At 32.9% G+C, this 23,339-nt stretch overlaps 3 protein-coding genes across 3 annotated transcripts; all 3 read left to right on the top strand.

Annotated features, from left to right (window-relative positions):
- Positions 1-5,702: 5,702 nt before the first annotated feature.
- Positions 5,703-8,162, top strand: LOC108833455 (replication protein A 70 kDa DNA-binding subunit B-like). Its single transcript, XM_056987298.1, has 11 exons — positions 5,703-5,840; positions 5,931-6,195; positions 6,288-6,384; positions 6,498-6,589; positions 6,698-6,782; positions 6,853-6,988; positions 7,084-7,283; positions 7,365-7,488; positions 7,581-7,751; positions 7,841-7,894; positions 7,986-8,162. Exons 1-11 carry the CDS (start codon positions 5,703-5,705, stop codon positions 8,160-8,162), a joined length of 1,539 nt encoding a protein of 512 aa, XP_056843278.1.
- A 981-nt stretch (positions 8,163-9,143) lies between these two features.
- Positions 9,144-11,623, top strand: LOC108830017 (uncharacterized). Its single transcript, XM_056987297.1, has 11 exons — positions 9,144-9,281; positions 9,366-9,630; positions 9,723-9,819; positions 9,935-10,026; positions 10,136-10,220; positions 10,300-10,435; positions 10,531-10,730; positions 10,826-10,949; positions 11,039-11,215; positions 11,305-11,358; positions 11,447-11,623. The coding sequence occupies exons 1-11, from the start codon at positions 9,144-9,146 to the stop codon at positions 11,621-11,623; spliced, it is 1,545 nt and encodes a 514-aa protein (XP_056843277.1).
- A 3,096-nt stretch (positions 11,624-14,719) lies between these two features.
- On the top strand, positions 14,720-20,321 carry LOC130495784 (uncharacterized). The gene is made up of 9 exons (XM_056987296.1): positions 14,720-14,858; positions 14,995-15,216; positions 15,290-15,728; positions 15,813-16,738; positions 16,847-17,474; positions 17,660-18,315; positions 18,398-19,468; positions 19,578-20,173; positions 20,292-20,321. Exons 1-9 carry the CDS (start codon positions 14,720-14,722, stop codon positions 20,319-20,321), a joined length of 4,707 nt encoding a protein of 1,568 aa, XP_056843276.1.
- Positions 20,322-23,339: the final 3,018 nt, after the last annotated feature.

Raw genomic sequence — 23,339 nt, 5'->3', positions numbered from 1 at the left:
AAAGAGAACCGGTGTTTAAGATGCATTTTTATATTTTATAGTGGCTTTTTTATTCTTATTAAGGTTTTTTTGCTTTACTTACTTAACAAATTATTAGTTGAATTATCGTTGGCTTTTATAATACTTAATAAGATTATTTTCCTTACTAGGTTATATCATTATGCTTATGTGATATCTGTTACTGGATTTATTTTATTATATATTATGAATCCTTATTTTTTATATTTATATGAACTTAAAATAACCAAACATAACAATCAATCCTAAATATACAAAGTACCTGACCATTGAAAATAATAAAATTATGCATGTAGTTTCTTTAAGTCGATGAACAAGACTTCTAAATGACAATACTATATTTGACAGCCTTTTCTAAAGGTGAAAAGCTCCCATCAACTTCTTTGTTTGATCTTGCATTTTTTCAAATGTAATCGATTGTTCTTTTGTTTATATAACTTCCTCCTCTACTCTCTTATGGAAATATTCTATATAGATAAAGAGAGAAAAACACCGCCAATGATTGCAGATTTCATTTCTATAGTTAAAAAATTAAATCATGTTAATTATTAATATTTTATTAGTAAAAAATTGTTATTGAAGTCCTAATGAAATTAAAATATTTGAGAGGAAAATGAGTTGGTAAGTTTGCAAGAAATTAACACATACAATGATTACAGAATTCATATCTTTAGTAAAAAATGGCAACCATTCCCTTTTACGTATAATCTTTAATTTAGAAAAGTATTTGAACCGATTTAGTTTCCATAACAGTTATTTCGAAACGATTTCAACCGATTTAGTATTGTGAAAAGACACAACCCTTGGAGAGTCTTCGCTTTCCATTATAAATAAGACCAAAACGCATCTCATTTCATCCCACCTTTCTCATTACAATTTCTAAACTCTCTTCTAAAACATTTTCGTCTCTTCAGATTTCGGTTAGTAATTTTTTTTTCTCGATTTAGGTTAGTAAATCATCACGAGTTAGGTTAATAACATTTTTGTCTATTAACTTTCGGTTATTTGTAATCTATCAACTCTCTTCTTCCACATTTTTGAACTTCAGATTTGTCTCTTAAATTTGATATATAACGAATCGTGATCTTTGGCAAGTTAGAATAGTTTTGATTAGTAATTATACTTCATGCAAAAGTATTGTTGATTAGTTTTCTGATCTCTTATTTGTAGTGATTAGTTTTATATTTTTACATTTGCGTATGTGATATTCATAAGGGTGTGAAATAGTGATTGTGGTTATTTCCCTCTTACGATAGAAATTTCAGTTTAATTATGTTCTTTTTTTTACTAACTAAATATTTGTACCTTTGCATGTAGACGAAGATCTCACCATGGAAAACTTTATAAGGGACCTCAAAATCAAGACGCTCATGGCTGAAGACTATGGGACTCCCGTAGAAGATGTATTCGACAAATGTGTGGAAGATATGACAGAGCATTACCGGGCCAAGTTGTTTATGCTCAAAAAACAACAGGATGCGGAGTACAAGAAATTTCAAGAGGAGCTTGAGGTGTGGCGCATACAAGGCAAACTCGAACTCATTAACGATCTCTTCAACAATGATGCATTGAAGGAAGAGAAAGAGAAGTTGGAGTCGGCGCTCGTGCTTGCCCAGGCGAAGGCAAGTGATGTTTATGTACCGAAGATCGATTGGTTCGTCCTCAACGAGCCACAGATGTTTCGTCCATGACCCATCTCTTCAATAATAATATGTCTAATGTTTTTTATGTTTTGGTTATGTTTTTACGAAGACATTATCTGGTTTTTAAATCTTGGTTGATTGTTACACTACAAACTTATTATGTTATAAAAAATCAAGTTCTCATTCGCATATCCCATTCTCGGTTTCTTATTACTTTCACAATTGGCTATCATGTTGCTTGAAGTATATGTATTAAGACATGTATATATTTTGAGAACATTCACTATATATGACAACCAAAGATCAAAAGAGTTTATAGTTATTCTTTGATTTTGTCTTTTAATTGTAAAAAGATTAAAAGATTTATAGTTAACATACCAATAGATTTATTAGAAAATTTAATTATTATTCAAAGCCTCGATTTTATAATTAACTATACGATTTGTAAAGAATCTTATTGTTGATGTGATTGTAATCAGATCACAACTTCAATCTTCTATTATATGATAAATAGTTTATAGCAATATAGAGTTACAATTTAATTCTTCTATTATATGATACAAATTAATTTAGAAAATAACAAAATATCACGAACCTCACGTTAGTATCTTCTACCCAAAATAACTTTAGGGGCAAGGCAATCATAGTATTGTTTTGGTAAGCTTCATTAAATAACATTGCAAATTTACTAACTATAATATATAAGGGTAATATATATAGAAATTCGGCCGATGGAATTGGTAATAATATATTTAAATAACAAATAAGAGTTAATTGATTTTTTCATTTATTTACATTCACTATATATATGATGGAGTTCATTCATGATTCTTCTCCTTATGTTAGTAAAAAAAGGAGAAGATTGACATTCCATAGTTTGACAAAGTTAAATTACATAAAAAGCATTCGGATATTAAAACTCAAAGTACGATTACATAAAGTGCCAAACATCATGCAATTAAAACATAAAGATACAATAATACTAGAGTTCGAATACAACATGAAACAAAACGATCAAGATATTATTGGTTAATTAACTCTTCCATGTGAGTTAATCTTTGTTGCTTGCAAAGTGGACAAACTGATTGAGCCTTTTGAAATAATAACAACGATCGCAAAGTTTGACCATATTATCCAGATCGCAATTTCCGGATGGTCTAATGTTCCTAAGGTTTACAGAGTACTCAGGCCTCATAATGAGTCGGATATCGATTAAAGATGTCTTGATGACGGTCCAGCAATGATCAGACATTTCTATATCTAACTTCCAATTTAGTTTGTCCATGTATTTTTTACCTTTTTGATAGTAACCTCGCGCAAGAAGTAAAAGACCGTAGAGATACGTACCGTATTCATTGCCCCCAATCGATGACAGGCGTAAATGGCGCAATCCGATTCGTTTGTGGTCGTGGAAGAAGTATCTGAGGAAGCCTTCGATGTAGTGTGCTTGGGCGTTGTCATGGTCTAGACAGAGTTTCTTGAGCTTGACGTGACTAGCCAACATTTCCCGCGGATTCACCACAAAATAGTCGAGAGAAACATTTCGGAAATAGACATCCGGGTCAGAGCTCAAAGAGTTCTCGGCAACTGAGTCATCTTCGCTTTCGGAGGAATCAAAGTTGTTTATAGAATCATCTGTGGACATCACGAAATAGATGAAATTTTTATGTTGCTGCCTTTGGTTTAGATGGTTTTCGGTTGTGTGCATGAGAGAATGGAGGAGGAAGATTTTATATAAGCGATATTCACACTAATATACATATTATAATATGTAGATGATGCAAATAAGAAAAAAGTCGTGATGGGAACTATGCAGTTTTCAAAAGGCTGTCGTAATTGGTGTTGTCATTTCGGAAATATGCTCATTGCACAAAAGAAAAGCCATGCATATTCTTGGTTTAAGAACTGGTCAGATACTTTATTTGACTGGCCATGCATTGCTATATTTCTAAATGCTTGATGATGAGTAATGTGAAAAAATCACCAGCATATGCTTGCATCCGACTAATTGTTCTTAGTTCAAAAATTCCTACTCTAGAACCAAGGTTATGAAGTTAAGTTATTAATCTTTCACAAATACTACATTTTTTGAGTCCCAATATCTAATGTGAAAAAAAAGAAAAGTAGTTACAAAAGATGTAACTGTTTCTACATGCAGTATTTGTAGAAACAACTATTGTATTATTTGTCATTATTCCAACTAATGTAAATTTGTACAAGTGGATATTAACTTATCAAATATTGGGGGATTTTTTTTTTGAACACCAAATATTGTAATTATTGTTAAGTTTCTAAAAATTTATTATCATTCCATATATAAGCTGATCCATCAGTAAAAGCGTTATATTCATATAAACGAGTAGACATATTTAAAAGCTTATATAACTTTCTATAAATAATATTATAGACTTGGAGAAACCTCAAACATTATTACATGTATATTTTCACAAGATATACACAATATTTAGCAATATTTAATGTGCTTTCCCATCTACAAGCATTAATATGGGATATATATAAGAGTCTTCTACGATAAAGAACGTTTCGATCTGGAGAACGTGTATATCGTTTTAATTTTTTTGGAAGTCTTGCATCTTAGTAAAACATCGAAAAGCATGCAAGCTTTGAAATACGCTTGGTTTATTATCAAACATGTATTTTATTTTCCTACAATTATTTATCTCTTTCAAGTTAAAGTTTACGAGTTTAACAATGTCACTTTATCCCCTTTTGTTGTAGGGATTATACACATGTATGCATAAGTCATCATCGAGGAATAAGAATGTAACGATTTTGTATTCATGTCAACGTGATTGACCTGTATATCTTTATGTTCCAAGATATTTCTGGAAGAGTACTTCTTCATTCTAACCTATTTTATTAATTTGTTCAGGCGTCAAACAAAAATGATTATTTCAGCAAGATTGAAAAGGGCGAACACTATCAAAATAACAATTTGGTGTCATTTATAATGGCTGGAAAAACTTCTGGCGAATTTCCTGAAACTGAGCATCTAAAATCCAAGTTTATGGTCTGGATGGAAAATAATATCGCAAGTATCGAAGGTGTGGACTATGGCATCATTACGGATGATTATATGAATACTAAGTTTTTGTGGGATCCTATAAAAAAAGGGTGGCAACTAGAAAAACTGGGTTGAAGAGTATTATGAAAATTTTCCCATATCTATTATTTTTTTTTAGTTTTTTCCCAACGTTTTATTATTGAATTCATATATAAAATTCCATGTTCGCAATCATTAATAAAAATATTTATTTTATAACCCGAACCATGATCTTTTTTTCCAATGAAATAACCAGATTAAGTTATTTACCCATTATCTTTGGTTACCTTAATTATAAATCACCTTAACCTAATTTCACCATGACGCTACTTTTACATTTTCCATTAAACATTTAAATTTACCAGATATGACTTATATAAAAATGTTAATTTATATAACAATGTAAGGATAATTAATGATTTATATACAAGGTAAAACTACAAACCATATTTATAAGTCTTAATTTCTTCGATTCCCTTTAAATTATTTTTCTAAATATGGTGATATCAAATCGTAGTTATTATCTCTTTCTCTTAAGATTTTTTCATATTGTCGAGTTTGTATAGTTATTAAAAGTCATATATTTACAGACTTGACGGCGAAGACATAAATATTTTTTGCATTATAAATATTATAACTTGGAGAAGCGTCAAATTCATTTATTACCCGTCTTATTAGATATACTTATTAATTCATTCCTATTTTTGTATACCAAAATAAACTATATGGAATCTAAATATTGCTTAGTACCCAAGGTAGAATATTTAATATATCGAGGTATACTATTTGGAATGTAAATATTGCGTTCTACCCAAGGTTCGTTCGATTGCTTTCTAGCCAAGGTGAATTTATGTTGATCACATTTATATCGTCAATACCTAATCTCCTTATATCTTCTCAACTATATAAGCCCACGGATAGTAGATCACACCTACAATTCTCTTGACATTCTTTATACCCTTTAAGGTAACAAAACTATGGCTTCTTTCAGCAGTGTAAGTGATCTCAAACCTTTCAAAACCATGTGGAAAATCAAGGTTAAGATCATTCGTCTTTGGAAGCAGTACTCCACTACAGGAGGATTAACAATAGAGATGGTCGTCGTTGATTCTAATGTGAGATATATTATCTTCTTTGTGCTTAAAAGACTTTATATATGGTAGATATTTAATACTGATTTTTTTTATTGGCAATGTTCACATCAGGGAGTCAAAATTCATGCGTCCGTGAAGAAGGATTTGGTGAATCGATTTGATCCAGTTCTGTGCCAGGGCGATTCAAAGATACTCATCAACTTCTCAGTGGGTCACTCATTTGGTTCGTACCGGACTACTGACCATCCATACAAGATTTCTTTCCTTGAAACCACACGTGTGAGAAACTGCGAGTTGCCTATTGAGGTTTCTGGTTTCGATCCTGCTTCCTATCGTGACATTCTTGATGGGTCTCTCAATGCGGACTACTTGGTTGGTAAGTATTGTTAACTATAGTTAAGTGTTTTATTTTAATCTTTTTTATTATATTATGTTATACTAATGCTCGAACATCTTTATTTGTCACAGATGTCATTGGGCAAATTGTTGAAGTATCCCCTATTGAAGTTCTCTCAATAAATGGTAAAGAGACAAACAAAATGTCCTTGGAATTAAGAAATGCAGGGTACATTTTTTGTCCTACTAATTTTATTTATCTTTTCAGTGGTGCTCATCATGATCAAAACTAACCAAATGCTTTTATAGCGATGATCGTCTACCTATTGTTTTGTGGGGAAGTTTTGCAACTGAAGTGATGGAAGCTATCCAAACGCGTAGTGATCATGCTATTATCTGTGTTATCAGATTTGGGAAGATCAAAATTTGGAAAGGTGAGTTTAAAAAAACAAAATATTTTTATGTTTAGAAATTTGTCGAACTTTAATGTTTATTTTTACTTTTACCTCAGACACTAAATTGTATTTGTTTAATACAAGCAGATGAATGCAGTATATCAAATGCATACAATGTCTCCGAAGTGCAATTAAATCCACCCATGTCTGAAGTTCAAGATTTGCTTGCAGTGTAAGTCTATAAAGCAATTTTTTATACTTATTTGCAGTGTAAGTTAAAGATTTGTAATCTTCGTCACTAGGTTGCCCAAGGACGAATTGACTTTAGCAATTGTTGAGTCTAAGCCACTGTCGGTTGCCTCTGGTGTTTCTGAAAAGGATGATTTTTTTATCCACACCCCAAGAAAAACCATTTCCCAGCTTTGTGAATCTAGACAGGTAAAAAGAGTTAGAAGTTTACACTGTATTTACAAACTTATATGTTTGCAATATGTTTAACCTGACAATAATAATATTCATGGTTTGTTTTATAGGTTGAGAAGTGTATTGTGATGTGCACCATTTCAGCCATTGATTCTGATATGGGATGGTATTATTTAAGCTGCAAAGTCTGTGCCAAGAAGGTGTTGAATGTGCCGAATGACGTTGTTGATGATGAGGACGATGAAAATCCCATCACGTTTAGTTACTATTGTTCTAAATGCAAAGTTTCAAATCCTAAACTTCTACCAAGGTATTATCTGATTTTGTTATTGTATTATATAATAAGGAAGACGACTTCTAAAATGCAAGCTTGATAAATTGATATGTATAGGTACAAGCTGCATTTGATTGTTGTTGACAGCACGGGGACTTCGAAGTTCCTCCTATTCGATAATCTTGCAATTCAATTAATTCATCAACCTTGCAATGAATTGGTTGGACACAATGGTGATGAGGTATTTTAGGGATCTATAGGAGTTTTTTTCGGTACACTTAATTTTGTTTTATAATAGAGGCTATTTTGATTATCAATCGTTGTGTAGATTAGGAACCGGATGCTATACCTCTTCCTCTTATGAATTTGGTTGGAAAGACATATTTGTTCAAGGTTGGTATTGAAAGAGAAAACTTTCTCTATAAGAAAGACACTTACAAAGTAACTAAGATTATCACCAGCCGTGATATAATAACTGAGTTCGAGCAAAATTCCAGCCCAAAGGTATTACTATTTCCGTGTTATTTATTGAGTTCGTGTTTATAACCATTATACTTTGTTTTTCTTTATTTTTATACTTCTAATTGTTCCAGATACCATGTTTAACTTATGGAGAAGACAATTCAATAGTTTCCCATGCACCCGAGGTTTGTTTTCATTTTCTTTAAATTACTTTTTACCGCATGTGAACAAGTTAGTTTTGTGATAATTAGCAAACTTTTTTCGTTGTATACCCAGGGTTCCCTCTTGGTATCTACTGAGTCTCATGGGGAAGGAGAAACAACTGAGCTCACTCCAGCAAAACGCAGAGGAACGCCTATTGTTAACTTGGAGGAAGCATTTGATCAGAGTTCTGGTATACGCACCACGATTACAGCTCGAATCAAGAAGGAAAAGACTGATAAAAGTGGCTGAATGAGTTATAGGAGGAAGAAAAGTTTTTAGAGGCTTTTTTTCATTAAAGTTCTTCTTTTATTTTTCTGTTTTTGCTTTTGGTTTTATCAATTTTATTTTCTGCGTTGGTTTTGTGTTTTGGGATTTTTTTTTATAATAAAAGCCTCTATTTTTTTCACGAATATCTGTAATCATATAAACAAAATTATACAATTAGTGAGTTGATAAGGTGATATCACTTTGGTAACTAAAAGAATAATTATATAATATTCCATGTTGACTGTCTGTAATAAAATAATTTAATATCCGAAACCATGATAAAATAATTTTTAATGACCTCAACTGACGAACTTATTTTACCATTATCTATGATAACCTTAATTTGAAATCACTGCATTTTTAGTTATATGTTAATTTGAAGATTGTTAACGATTTTAATTGTTCGGAAAATTACATTCGAACTATAATTTATATAACTTCTAAGGGTCACCTTAATTTTATTAAAAATTATAGGGGGTATTAAATCTTTGCTATTAATTATAGAAAAACATAGTTTTTCAAACTGCCAATTTTGAATAGTTATTAAATGTCAAATATTTACAGACTTGACGATGAAGATATATATATTTTGTCATTCAATTTAGTATACTTGGCGAAGCGTCAAACATTAATATATTAACCGATTTATTAGATCTACATAATATACATTTTACTTATCGTTGATCCAAATAATCGATTTGGAATATAAATATTCGCCTGTTTACATTTTTATACATGTTTCCTTGCAGTTTTGGTATATAATTACTTGCAAAAGCAATAAACATAAATGCTTCATTGTATTGCTTGGTACCCAAGTTTACTAAATATTTCTCACATTATATCGTCGATATCTAATCTCATTTATATCTTATCAACTATATAAAGGAGGTACAAGACCACCGATAATAGATCAGACATACAACTTCTCTTGCCGTTCAATAATACACGTATTTGGGAAGAATCATGTCTTCTTTCAGCAGTGTAACTGATCTCAAACCTTTCAAATCCATGTGGAAGATAAAGGTTAAGATCGTTCGTCTTTGGAAGCAGTATTCCCCTGCAGGAGGATTAACAATGGAGATGGTCGTCGTCGACTCTAACGTGCGATTTTTTTTTTTGTAATGTTAATTATATTTTACTGGAAGATATGTTATAACGATTTTTTATTGCCACTGTTTATTTCAGGGAACCAAAATTCATGCTTCCGTGAAGAAGGAATTGGTGAATCGATTTGATCCCGTTCTGTCACAGGGTGATTCGAAGATTCTCATCAACTTCTCAGTTGGTCACTCATATGGTTCGTACCGAACTACTAACCATCCATACAAGATTTCTTTCCTTGAAACCACACGTGTGAGAAACTGCGAGTTGCCTATTGTGATTTCTGGGTTTGATCCTGTAAACTACCGTGATATTATTGATGGGTCGCTCAATTCGGACTACTTGGTTGGTGAGTAGTTTAGGCCTCTAATTTTAGTGTTTATTTATAATACTTTGTTATATTTTATTATACTAATTTTTAAAATTGTTTACTTGTCACAGATGTCATTGGGCAAATTGTTGAAGTATCTCCAATTGAAGTTCTCTCAATCAATGGTAAAGAGACAAACAAGATGGCCTTGGAACTAAGGAATGCCGGGTATTTTTTTTTTTGACTATTAATTTGATTGAAATTTTCAGTGTTTGTGATCACGATCCAAACTAACCAAATGCTTTTATAGTGATGAACGTCTACGTACTGTTTTGTGGGGAAGTTTTGCAATTGATGTGATGGAAGCTATCCAAACGCGTAGTGAGCATGCTATTATCTGTGTTATCAGATTTGGGAAAATCAAAGTTTGGAAAGGTGAGTTATTTTTAAAAATTAGATATATATAAATTTAACAATTTGCCAACTTCTTGTGTGTTAAGTATTTTAATATATACAATAATTTGTATTTTCTTAATACAAGCAGATGAACGCAGTATATCAAATGCATACAATGTCTCCGAAGTGCAACTAAATCCACCCATGTCTGAAGTTCAAGATTTTCTTGCAGTGTACGTCTAAATATCAATTTTGTAACCTTACTTTAAAAATATACATTATATTAAGCAATCCAAGTATCTTCGTTACTAGGTTGCCCAAGGACGAATTGTCTGTAGTAATTGTCGAGGCAAAGCCATTGTCTATTTCTTCTGGTGTTTCTGAAAAGGATGATTTTTTTATACACACCCCAAGAAAAACCATTGCTCAGCTTTCTGAATCTAGAGAGGTATAAAGAGGCTGAATTTTATATTGTTTTTACAAAGATATATAGTGGCAAATTTTTTGACGTCAGCCTACTAATATTCATTTTTTAATTTATAGGTTGAGAAGTGTATTGTGATGTGCACCATTGCAGGCATTGATCCTGATATGGGATGGTATTATTTAAGCTGCAAAGTCTGTGCGAAGAAGGTTTTGAATGTGCCGAATGACGCTGTCGATGATGAGGATGATGAAAATCCCATGATGTTTAGCTACTATTGTTCTAAATGCCAAGTTTCGAATCCTAAACTTCTACCAAGGTATTTTTTATTTTTTTATTATATTATATAATATCCTTACTTAACGTAAAGAAAACTAATTATAAAATGCAAGTTTGATTCGTTCATATGTATAGGTACAAGCTGCATTTGATTGTTGTTGACGGCACCGGCACTTCGAAGTTCCTCCTATTCGACAATCTTGCAATTCAGTTAATTCATCAGCCTTGCCTTGAATTGGTTGGACCGAATGTTGATGAGGTATTCTAATTATCCATATCAGTTTTCTTTCGTAAGTATTATTTTCTGTTCTTATAATTGAGTCCACTTGATTATCAATCGTTTTGTAGATCGAGGAACCGGATCTAATACCTCTTCCTCTTCTGAATTTGGTTGGAAAGACATATTTGTTCAAGGTGGGTATTGAAAGAGAAAATTTTCTCTATAAGAATGGCACTTACAAAGTAACTAAGATTATCACCAGCGTTGATATCATCAGTGAGTTTGATAAAAATTCGGACCCAAAGGTATGTTGATAAACTGGTAGCTTATTGAGTTATTTATTGTAACCATTATTATGTGGAGGGCTTAATATGTCTACTTATAATACTAGCAGATACCATGTTTAACTTACACAGAAGACAACTCTATTATATCGGATGCACCCGAGGTTTTTTCAATTTTTTTAAATTACTTTCAGCTGCATTTGACTTCGTTAGCTTGCGAATTAATTTATAACGTTTTGGTTATTTACCCAGGGTTCTCTCATGGTATCTCCTGCGTCTTCTGGTGAAGGAGAAGGAAGTGATATCACTCCCGCAAAACGCAGAGGAACACCTATTGTTAACTTGGAGGAAGCATTTGATCAGAGTTCTGTTACAAGGACACCGTGTACAACTCGAATCAAGAAGGAAAAGCCTGATAAAAGTGGCTGAATGAGTTGTAGCAAAAAGATGTATTGTTAGAGGCTTTTTATTTTCATTCAAGGTTTTCTTCTTTTATGTTTGACTATTGGCTTTTGCTTTTTAGCGTTCTCATTATCTTTGTTGGTTTTTTTCCATTGTGTTTTGATTTTGTTATTTTATAATGAAAGCCTCTATTTTGTCACGTTATCTCTATCCATTTTCTTCATATGAATTTGTTAACTAACAAATATCTTCATTCTAGATATTTAAAACATTCTAGACTCTACACAATCTTCCTCAAAATTGTCACCAGGAGCTACACGTCCCAGTCTCTTTATTCTCTTTTCCTTCACGTGAAATGAATTTATTTAGAGTCCTTATTCGGTTGTAGACAACGCTTTAAGATGTATTTAGTGAATTTGGAAGCAAGTATATTACGTTTAAATATTTTTTTAATATGAAAATATATATAACTTGCGTTCTTAATGAATTAATACTGAATCTGGCCCTATAAATATTTAGTTGAATACAAAATCTTATAATCTTGGAGAAGTGTCAAACTTTAATATAAACACTGTAATATTTCTACGAAATCATCATTTTTGGAAAGTGAATATTCGTTCAACATGCATATTTTATGTAAATTAACGATATTACAAATTAATTAGTTCACATATAATTTTATTTATTACTTTCCAAATTTTATGTATATTTACTTTTCAATACTACAATTTTTACAATTAATTTTTTCATTTATTGGACACTACGCTAATTTATAGTTATCAGAAAATATTGTCCATAACCTATTCACTGTCATCTTATAAACTATATAAACTGTTATGAGCCACCGCTATTAGGTCATACCTACAACTTATAAAAAGGTCTGTATACATCTCTGGATATGAATAGTATGGCTTCTTTCAGTTCTTTGACTGATTTGAAACCTTTTAGAACGACGTGGAAGATCAGGGTTACGATCATTCGTCTCTGGAAGAAGTATTCTGCTGCAGGAGATTTAACAATAGAGATGGTCTTGGTCGATGATAAGGTGAGTTATTTTGTATTCTAATTGCTTTTAATATAACCGTATTTGTAAACAAGATGTTTAAAACAAGTTATTTTATTTGCCAATGTACATAACAGGGTGTGGAGATTCATGCATCTGTCAAGAAAGAATTAGTTAATAAATTTGATCCACTTCTATCCGATGGTAGTTCAAAGATACTCATCAATTTCAGGCTTGGACAGTCAGTTGGTTTTAATCGCACTAATGACCATCCATACAAGATATATTTCCTTGAAACTACACGTGTAATTGATGCGGTTGATACGGAGGTCGACCCGAATGTTAGTATTTTTTTCTTTAGCGTTAAAAATTTTTATAACAACATATCTTTCTAACCATTTTCTTAATAATCTCATATCGCTTATAGGGTTCCATGTTTGTAATGTTGGAGTCTTTCCAAGCAGGTGAACCAAGTGATATAACTCCGGCAAAAGATATAGGAACACCTTATGAGAGATATGTGGAAACCTTGGACCAGAATTGTGTTACCAGTACTCCATGTAATCATCGAGGCAAAAAGGCAAAGATTGATAAAAGTGGCTAAATCAGTTTATCCCGGAGGATTTTTTTGTTGAGGCTTTATTTCTCTTAACATGTTCTTCTCTTATATTTGAGTTTTTTTTTATTAGTTGAAATATTATTAGGTTTTGGTTTTTGAGCTATGTATCGTCCTATCATTTTTTTTATAAGAAGCCTCTATCTATTACAAGTATTTCTACCATCCAATGCTATTTTTTAATTTTCTCGCGAACGATTAAACTTATTGAAAGAATGTGCACATTATGTTCGTGAACCCTTAATATATAGTATATGGTTAACGAAGGCTGCAGGCACGGAATTTTTTGGGTACTTTATACTATATCAATTTCTGCATATGTTAACTAAAACAATTTTATTAGATTTTGTTTTACCCGTTACCCTATATTTATTTACAATCGTTTGTTTTTTTGGCGATCTTCATAGGGCAGGTTAATTCGAGTTGTCAGATTTAGTTTTTTATACGGAAACCAGTATATTGAAATTTGTAAATGTATTTTGAGACGTCAGTGAATTCGATTTAGTATTAGGAAAACAGATATTACATCTAAATTGGAAAAAAGAAAGAAAATATTTCCTGACATTGTTAGTCTCATACTTTGCTTAAGAAACCAGAAGAACTATTAATCTAGAACATCATTTTTGAAATTTCATTTTAGCATACAAAAGAAATCATGAACCGAAAGAGACATAAGAATGACAAGGAAAATGGTGAAGAAAATCCTCAACCGAAACGACATAAGCAAGGTAGAAGCTAATTTGAAAAATATCTCGATTGTATTATCTATATACTAACGATTTTATATCCATCAGAAAACAATAAGAAGGAAGTGCCTTCAAGAAGCGAACATGATATTCTTTCAAAATCACCGACTATGAAATCTACCACCCGAGTTTTTAGTGATGTAACTAATATTTGTGCCACTGATGAAAACGATGGAACGACACTGTCTCAAAGAAATTCAAGGACAGAAAGGATTAACATTTTGCGAGATAAAAGGACACCTTCGTCTACGGCTAAGCAGTCCTTCAATCTTAACATGGCAAAAGAAGCTAGATCTCAGCGGGTTAACATTCTTAGTGAAAAGAGAAATTGTGTTGAAGTAAAGAGTGCTACTCTTACCCACACAAGCCAAAGTGGTAGTCAGGCACTCTCTTCAGCTCATAGTAAGAACATTATGTATTCGACTAATATATTTTACTCTTTTTTATCCATGAAAAATAATTTCTTTGTAATCTTAGCAGATGGTACTTTATCATCTTTTGAACTCACTGGAAGGGAAAGGCATCGTCATAGTGGGGAAACAGTTGAGCAAAACAATGGCAAAATCCAGTCGAATTGCAGTGCAGTTGATAACCCTGACGTTCAGATACCCGGTCCAGAAAGTTTCACAGACTTACTTCGATCAATGGTTACACAAAATACAATTTTGGAGTCTAATTCTTTTAACTATGGCAGTCCTCAGGTTAACCCGCCCACGTTTCTACCCAACCAACATTCATTTACCTCCTTGCTTCAATCAATGAATTATCAGAGTAGTGTTGTTGGAGGTCTACATAGCCAGAAGCAATCAACCGATGCAAGTCCTATGAACATTAGGGAATTCAATTTTTCCCGTAATTCGGTCATCTCACCCATTGCCTCAGATTCTGATTCTGAAGGTTAGTATAACTACTTTATGTCGTATATTTATCTATGAATTTGTTTTATTAGACTCCTACAAACTCACAATGTTCAAGCGTAATAGTTATTTGAGGCTAATTAAGAGTGTAATGTCGTTTTAATGATTATATTCAGAGAGCTGTGACGATATCTGGCATGTAGATACAAGCAATGCGGAGAATGAATATCATTACTTTTCAGAAACAGAGAGTGAGGATGAAAGTCAAGTAGTTGACGAACACCAAGAGGACTACAATAATGACGCATCTACATCTCTTGGAAGGATTGATTATGCCCCAAAATTAAAACGTAGAAGAACCCAGTCGAAGAAGACTTTGTCGAACGTAACGAAAGAAGGTAAATTTTATATAAATTTATAAACTCGATGAGTGTAAAGAAAAATCCTATTTGAAACATTTTTTTTGTACAGGTTACAAAGATGACGGTGATATTGACAACGAATGTCCAGTTTGCGGAGCATTGTTTTGGTATAATGAGCGAATCAGTAAGAATAGAAAAGCTAAAAGAGCTGTTTTCACGATGTGTTGTATGAGGGGGAAAATCAAACTTCCACTACTGCAGGAACCCCCGGAGTTTCTACAAGGACTTCTAACCAACGACGATGCTATCAGTAAGCATTTCAGAGAAAATATTAGATCACTGAATATGATGTTTTCCTTTACTTCACTTGGAGGAAAGATTGACAATTCCGTCAACAGTGGAAAAGGTCCTAAAGTTTTTAAACTACATGGTGAGAATTATCATTTGATTGGGAGTATGAAACCTAAGCCCAAAGAGAAAGCAAAGTTCTCGCAGTTATACATACATGATACTGAGAACGAGGTTCAGAACAGAATTTCAGCATTGAGGTAAAGATGGAAAATAGTTTTGAATATATCAAGTTAAATATTATATTTTTTTAAATATTAATTGTTTTGTCTAATTATTTACAGTGGTAATTCTGAGCGAAGTAAAATCAGAGAAGATTTGGTGGAGTCTATTATGAATATGTTAAGACAGTGTAATGTCCATGTGAAGACGTTCCGCAATGCAATGGACAGATTTAATGATGAAGAAGATAGTCAGGAGCTGTGTCTGAAACTTATCCATAACCGTGTAAAGGATGGACGAGTATACAATCTCCCTACATCGTCTGAAGTTGCTGGGTTAGTTGTTGGAGATTTCCGAATTAACATGGATAAAAGAGATATTATTCTGGAGAAAAATTCGGGAAAGCTGAAAAGGATTCATGAGTTGCACCCTTGCTATTTACCACTTCAATATCCTCTAATATTCCCTTACGGAGAAGATGGATTTCGATTGGGGATCCAGCATGGTTATACAGGAAACAAGAAAAATAAGAAACCGAATATTAGTATGCGAGAATTCTTTGCATATCGGATTCAAATCCGGAAAGTTGGTTCTCAAGCACTTCTTCTTTCAAGGCGTTTACTTCAGCAGTTTTTGGTCGATGCTTATACAATGATCGAAACTCATAGGCTTCGGTACATAAGGAAAAACCAGGCGAATCTAAGGTCTTTGAGTTTCAGTAAGTTTGTGGCTGCTTCGAATCAGGGTTTATCCTCTCTTCCTATTGAAGGAAACCGTATCATAATTCCCTCATCTTTCACCGGTGGGCCTCGGTACATGCATCAGATGTATTTGGATGCAATGACTATATGCAAATATTATGGGTTCCCTGATTTATTTATCACTTTCACATGTAACCCTAAATGGCCAGAGTTGACGAGATATTTTGCAAAATATAACTTGAGATCGGAGGATAGGCCAGAGCTTTGTTGCAGATTATTCAAGATAAAGCTTGATAGCTTGATGGATGATCTAACTAAGAAGCACTTGCTTGGAAAAACAGTTTCGGGTAATTTTTTTTGATGATAATAATAGTAAATATTAATTATATATACTTAACAATTAGTGTAATTTGTTTTTTTAATCGTATTTAACATATTCATGTCTATTATCTCAGCCATGTACACGATTGAGTTTCAAAAAAGAGGGCTTCCACATGCTCATATTTTGTTATTCATGGATGCCAGAGACAAATTTCCATGTGCTGAGGATATTGATCGCATAATATCAGCTGAGATTCCTAAGAGAACTGAAGAACCTATATTGTATGAAATCGTGAGAGACACTATGATTCATGGTCCATGTGGTGTTGTTAACAAGGATTCTCCCTGCATGATAGATGGTAAGTGTTCAAAATTCTTTCCTAGGAAGATTGTAGAGAAAACAACAGTTGACTCACAAGGCTATCCTGTATACCGGAGAAGAGATAATGGTGCTTTCATTGAGAAAAGGGGTATTCAGTTGGATAACAGGTTTGTCGTTCCTTATAACAAAGAGCTTCTTCTTGGATACAATGCACATATCAATGTCGAGTGGTGTAACCAGTCTCGATCTATTAAGTATCTATTTAAGTACATCAACAAAGGACATGATTGTGTTACTGCAACAGTAACTCAGAAATCTAAAAGTGATGCCATGGCGTCAGAGGATAATTCAGATACTACTAATTCTGGAAATAATGCAAACCCCGCTGAGGGTGATGAGGAAGAAACCGTTGATGAAATTAAAAAGTATTTCGAGGCCAGGTAAACTACATATTTCTGGTTTGTAACTTTATGCATATACAAATAGTATATTAGACTTTATGTGTATTTTTTTTTAATGAAACTTTATGTGAATTATCATGGTGTACAATATAATTTGTTTTTTATATTAAATATTTTCATATGTTTTTAATTGGAATTTTATTGATATTTCTTTAAAATTTTAGGTACATTTCTGCTTGCGAAGCCACATGGAGAATTTTAGCCTTTCCAACACATTATCGATCTACACCTGTTGAGAAACTAACGTTTCACCTAGAAGGAGATCAACCGGTGATTTATAGAGAGGGTGATACAGTTGATACTGTAATGGCTCGTGCTAAAACAACCAAAACGATGTTTTTAGCTTGGTTTGATTGTTGCGAGAATTATCCAGAAGCTAGACTACTTACTTATGCAGAACTTCCAACTAAATTCATATATGATGCGAAGGCTACTGTGTGGAAAAAACGGAAGAAGGGTTTTGCTATTGGAAGGTTGACACCTGTTTCACCAAGTGCTGGAGAACTTTTTTATCTGAGGGTATTGATTAATAAGGTTAAAGGGCCAAGGTCATATGATGACATCAAGACAGTAGATGGAATTCTTTACCCAAGTTTTGAGGACGTCTGTTATGAGCTTGGTTTGTTGGATGATGACAAAGAGTATATTGAAGCTCTAAAAGAATGTAGTTTTTGGGCGACAGGAAGTTATGTTCGACGTCTATTTGCTCAGATGTTATTATCTGAAAGCTTATCGACGCCGAGATTGGTTTGGGATTCCACCAAAGACATATTATCCGAAGATGTTCTTTACCTTGAACGAAAAAAGCGACGAAATCCAAGTATGTTAGTTCATTACCTTAATATCAAAGCGAGAGTTTACATTACAAATTAATTATTGACTAACACATGATTTTATTGCAGATCTCATCTTGACAGAAGAAAAGATTGAGAATATCACGTTGTTGATGATAGATAAGTTGCTGCGAAAAAATAATACATCTTTGGAACGATGGAAGACCATGCCTCAGCCAGTTGACAATGATCAATATTCTCATGGTAATCAGCTTCTCGAAGATGAACTTAATTACCCTCAGGAAGAGTTGCGCACTAGACACCAGGAACTGTTTAGACAGTTGACCGATGAGCAGAGGACAGTATACGAAGAGATAATGGCCTCTGTCAATACATCATCAGGAGGGGTCTATTTTGTATATGGATATGGTGGAACAGGGAAAACATTTATCTGGAATCTGCTTTCAGCTTCTATACGTTCAAGAGGTGATATCGTTCTAAATGTTGCTTCTAGCGGAATTGCAGCTTTACTACTACCTGGAGGAAGAACAGCGCATTCCAGATTTAGCATTCCAATTAACCCAGATGAATTCTCTACATGCAAGATTCAACCAGGTAGTGATCAGGCAGAATTAATTTCAAAAGCGTCTCTTATTATTTGGGACGAAGCCCCTATGATGAGTAGACATTGCTTTGAAGCTTTAGATCGCAGTCTCTGTGACATTATGAAGACAACCGATGAAACTCCTTTTGGTGGTAAAGTGGTAGTCTTTGGAGGTGATTTCAGACAAATATTACCAGTTATTCCTAAGGGAAATCGAACTGATATAGTTATGGCTGCTCTAAACTCATCGTTTTTGTGGAAATATTGCAAAGTTTTGGAGTTAACCAAAAATATGAGGCTTTTTTCAGAACAAAATCATAGTGCAGCTGCGGAGATAGCTGAATTTTCAAAATGGATATTGGACGTAGGAGATGGAAAGATAAATGAGCCGAACACTGGTGAAACTATGATAGACATTCCTAAGGATCTTTTGATTACACAATGTAATGATCCTATTGAGGCTATAGTGTCCGAAGTATATGGGACTACATTCAAAGACTCTAAAGACCCGTTATTTTTTCAAGAGCGAGCTATCCTGTGTCCAACTAATGAAGATGTCGATGTCATTAACAACTACATGCTGGATCACCTAACTGGTAAGATTCTCTTTATCTCTGTTTTATAATTACTCTCTTTAGTATAGAGTTTTTTTTTTATAAGTTCGGAAGTTTATATTTTGAGTCTATTGTACCACCCATATTTCAGGGGAAGAGAGAATATATTTGAGTTCAGATAGTATTGATCCTGCTGATACTAAATCGAAAGATGACTCTGTATTCACACCTGACTTTCTTAATAGTATCAAAGCATCTGGGTTACCTAATCATTCTTTACGGCTGAGGATTGGTACACCAGTGATGCTATTGCGGAATCTTAATACTAACGAAGGTCTGTGTAACGGGACAAGGTTGCAAATTACCCAACTGGGTAATCATCTCCTCGAAGCTAAGGTTATTACAGGCACTAGAGCAGGTGAGAAGGTTTTCTTACATCGTATTCTGATAACACCTACCGATTCTAAGCTTCCTTTTAAGATGAGGCGTAGACAATTTCCTTTGAAAGTAGCTTTTGCCATGACAATAAACAAAAGCCAGGGACAAACACTAGCGAAAGTGGGTCTGTTTTTGCCTAGACCAGTGTTCTCGCATGGCCAGTTGTATGTAGCTGTCTCTCGAGTGAAGTCCAGGAAAGGGTTAAAGATCTTAATTACAGACAAAGATGGGGCGTGCCCACAGAGTTCAACCATGAATGTTGTTTACAAGGAAGTTTTTCAGAATTTGTTTGAAGAGAAAGACACACAAGTAAGTATAAACGAGTAGCTTAGAAACTGTATTTCCAAATTATAATCGTTTTGGAGAAGTGTTCTAATTTTATATAAATTGACTATGTTGCTTACTATATTTTATGTGTTAATAACAGAGTTTATTCTTCAATGCTGTCAACAAATAAGTGTTTATGCATGAAAGGTATGACAATCGTGTACTCTTATATTTCATATTTCCCCTATGCCTTCAAACAATTTATTATAACTATGTAATTGTAGGGAGAACTAATGGACAAGTCAACTGAAGTTTATTCGGAAGACCTCAAATTTGTAGGATGTTATTTTTTCTTGCATTGTTGCTGGCCAGTATCAATTTTTCGAATTTAAGCTGTGAAGTTGCTATGTACACTATTATTTTTTATTTAATTCAAACTTGCAGCATATCATTATACCCATGTTTCCTTTTAGACATATTTGCATCGAAAATAAATAAATATTACTCCAGCTAATTATATTCGTGTAATATAATATAAAAGCTATCATCTAATATTAACAAAATCTTTATTTTAGTTTATATACTTAATAAGTGTCCTACTTAAATTTCCGGAAAATCACTAATACATTATTCTATTTAAAACACTGTAAAAGTGCTGTTTTCTCAACCTCACTTTTCTAAACTTATGAATCTCAAAAGGAAGACATTTATGTCCTTATAGTAATATATATTCTATTACCAAACAATTGCTAAATTAACTTGCAAGGAAAAAAAGATACGCATTTAATTTACAAATCAATGATATATATAGTCATAATACAGCAGCTAGGATAATTTCCTATATCGATAATATTAATGAAGAACACAAAATCGACTATATCTATAAAATCTTATAATCGAAGTTCTCTCCAAGGCATATCACCCAAATCTAACTCAGATTCATAAACCGAGAAAGTAAATGTATAAAATACTGCATTTGTATATCTACTAAATTTAACTCATATGCAGAAAAGGAATGTCATTAATAATCTTTTGATTCTCTGCATAGCAATTTATTACACAAATCACGTACTAAGTTTTATCTAGGGTTCGCGGAAATACCTATATATGTAGGTATATAAAGCAAGCATAGTAACCCTAAAGATAACTCATTCTCAGTCAAAATTGTTACAGAATTTGCGATGGCCAACTTCATTTCTTTGGGTAATTTGCAAACTAATCTCCCATTTCCTGCAATCCGCGTCAAGATCATCAGGAAATGGAGTACGAAAAGAGGTGGAGATCATCACTCTGTCATGCTCCTGGGAGATGAGAAAGTAAGTTTTCGACTCTTAATTTGAAAATATTACAAATCACATTTGTATTGCTTTTATAGTCAGTTCTTTTTGACAAACAGGGAGTAACAGTCGAAGGAAGCTTGAACTATGCTATATCTCTACCTAATGACATCCAGCTAAATGAAGGTAGCTGGGTTGAGATAGTCAATTTCAAAATAAAACACGCTGGTGGGTTGGTAAGAACCACAAAAAATAAATACACTATCAAGTTCACTGAAGAGACCTTGGTTTCGATGATAGAACCAATAAATGGTTCTTATTTTCTACGATGTGCAAACTTTCGTGGTATAAAGCGTGGTCTTTATCATCCTATGTACTGTGTTGGTAAGTTCATTATTCTTTAGCTTATCTTATATTGTTACATAATATAGACTAAGTTTACTAAATGCCGAGTAAATATTTCTTATGTAGATCTATGTGGAGCGTTGGTTCGTGTAGGAGATCTTATATCTCATGAGCAAGCTGAACCTGCCAACGTTTACAATCAAATTGTATATTCATTGGAGTTCTCCTTAATAGACCTCAGGTTCTAACCTTATTATTTCTTAGATTAATTTATATCAATACGACCATATATCATTGTATATTGACAGGTTAATTAACAATAACTGACAGTTACAAGCATATTAAGTGTGTTGCTTATGGAGCTCTAGCCCATAGTTTAAACGGATTCTGGCGTTCAACTACGGCTGATATTGTAGTGTGTGTTCTAAGGTTATGGCGAATTGAGTGGGGAGCAGGTAATTAAAACTTATTTTGACTGTTTCTAATTCATAACAGGTTCTTGCGTTCTTATCGTTTTAATTTTTATATAGGTGGCTTCAAATATGTTACAAACTTTGAAGGTGGTTCTGAAATCCTTTTTGATATTGACGTTCCAGACATTCGTTTCTTCAAATCGCAGTAAGAATAATTTTCTTTGTTGTAACTTAATATGAGTATATATTTAGAAAGGAAAAATTGAAACTGCCTAATATATTTTCTACGCTTTTTTTGCAGGATTCCAATACGCGAATACTGAAGCCTCAAAGTTATTTCTATTTAATTTTAAGTTTGCTTTGGTCTTATAATACCCTATTTTTATTTAGAGGATTCTTTGTATTTTAAAGGATGAGTTATGCATCTTTTTTTATAATGGAATTTTAGTATTTTTCGATTTTACATATGTTTATCTTTACATATGAGATTAAACACCAAAAAAAACCGAGATTAAACACCAAAAATAAAAAATTTCGAGTTATGCATCGTCTATGCCGTAAAAGCAGCACAATCGAGATTTAACACCAAAAAAAATAACACACTAAACCCAAATTCCAAACTATATATATATACTTTCTAATATTTCGAAAAATTGCTTAGCTAACAACTTCATCCCGCGCAAGGCGCGGGTCACTACCTAGTAGTTATAATTGTAATGGGTTATAACTACCAAGAAATTCGGTCGTATTTGGGCGGATTAATTTGAAGGTTTTGACCAAAAAATATACATTTTTATATTTAAGTCTGAATAAATTTTAATTTTTGCTCATGATTACGCTTTCTATATATAGATATTAAATTTTAGTATTTATTTGCTTCATACACTTATGGATTACCAGTTTTCGAGTAAAACTTAGAATGCAAATGGAAGTAAACCTTGCGGACATCTTGCCGTTTGTTTATTAGAGCTACAGGTCTTAAAAGACTCTAACGCGCCATTTATCATTATTAAGAAAAACGCCATTTGAGAGATTTATAAACATATTGGCTTACATAAATCTAAAAACAAGTCATGAATCCATATATTCCAAAGTTCTTACATAAAAAAGAAACGTGACCGCTTAAAGTGTGTTGCATGAAACATGAAGAAGTGTTCGGTCACGTATGTAAAA

The sequence above is a fragment of the Raphanus sativus genome, chromosome 6 (assembly GCF_000801105.2).
Source record: "Raphanus sativus cultivar WK10039 chromosome 6, ASM80110v3, whole genome shotgun sequence".
NCBI lineage: Eukaryota > Viridiplantae > Streptophyta > Magnoliopsida > Brassicales > Brassicaceae > Raphanus > Raphanus sativus.
This window is presented reverse-complemented; position numbering and strand designations above follow the sequence as displayed.

Coding starts and splice junctions, on each gene's coding strand:
- LOC108830017 (XM_056987297.1), top strand. CDS start 9,144: ATGTCTTCTTTCAGCAGTGTAACTGATCTCAAACCTTTCAAATCCATG. Junction 9,820..9,934: donor TTGGAACTAAGGAATGCCGG/GTATTTTTTTTT, acceptor TTTGTGGGGAAG/TTTTGCAATTGATGTGATGG. Junction 11,216..11,304: donor ATAAAAATTCGGACCCAAAG/GTATGTTGATAA, acceptor TAATACTAGCAG/ATACCATGTTTAACTTACAC.
- LOC108833455 (XM_056987298.1), top strand. CDS start 5,703: ATGGCTTCTTTCAGCAGTGTAAGTGATCTCAAACCTTTCAAAACCATG. Junction 6,783..6,852: donor GTTCAAGATTTGCTTGCAGT/GTAAGTCTATAA, acceptor CTTCGTCACTAG/GTTGCCCAAGGACGAATTGA. Junction 7,895..7,985: donor TAGTTTCCCATGCACCCGAG/GTTTGTTTTCAT, acceptor TTGTATACCCAG/GGTTCCCTCTTGGTATCTAC.
- LOC130495784 (XM_056987296.1), top strand. CDS start 14,720: ATGAATTATCAGAGTAGTGTTGTTGGAGGTCTACATAGCCAGAAGCAA. Junction 15,217..15,289: donor GTCGAACGTAACGAAAGAAG/GTAAATTTTATA, acceptor TTTTTTGTACAG/GTTACAAAGATGACGGTGAT. Junction 17,475..17,659: donor AAAAAGTATTTCGAGGCCAG/GTAAACTACATA, acceptor TTAAAATTTTAG/GTACATTTCTGCTTGCGAAG.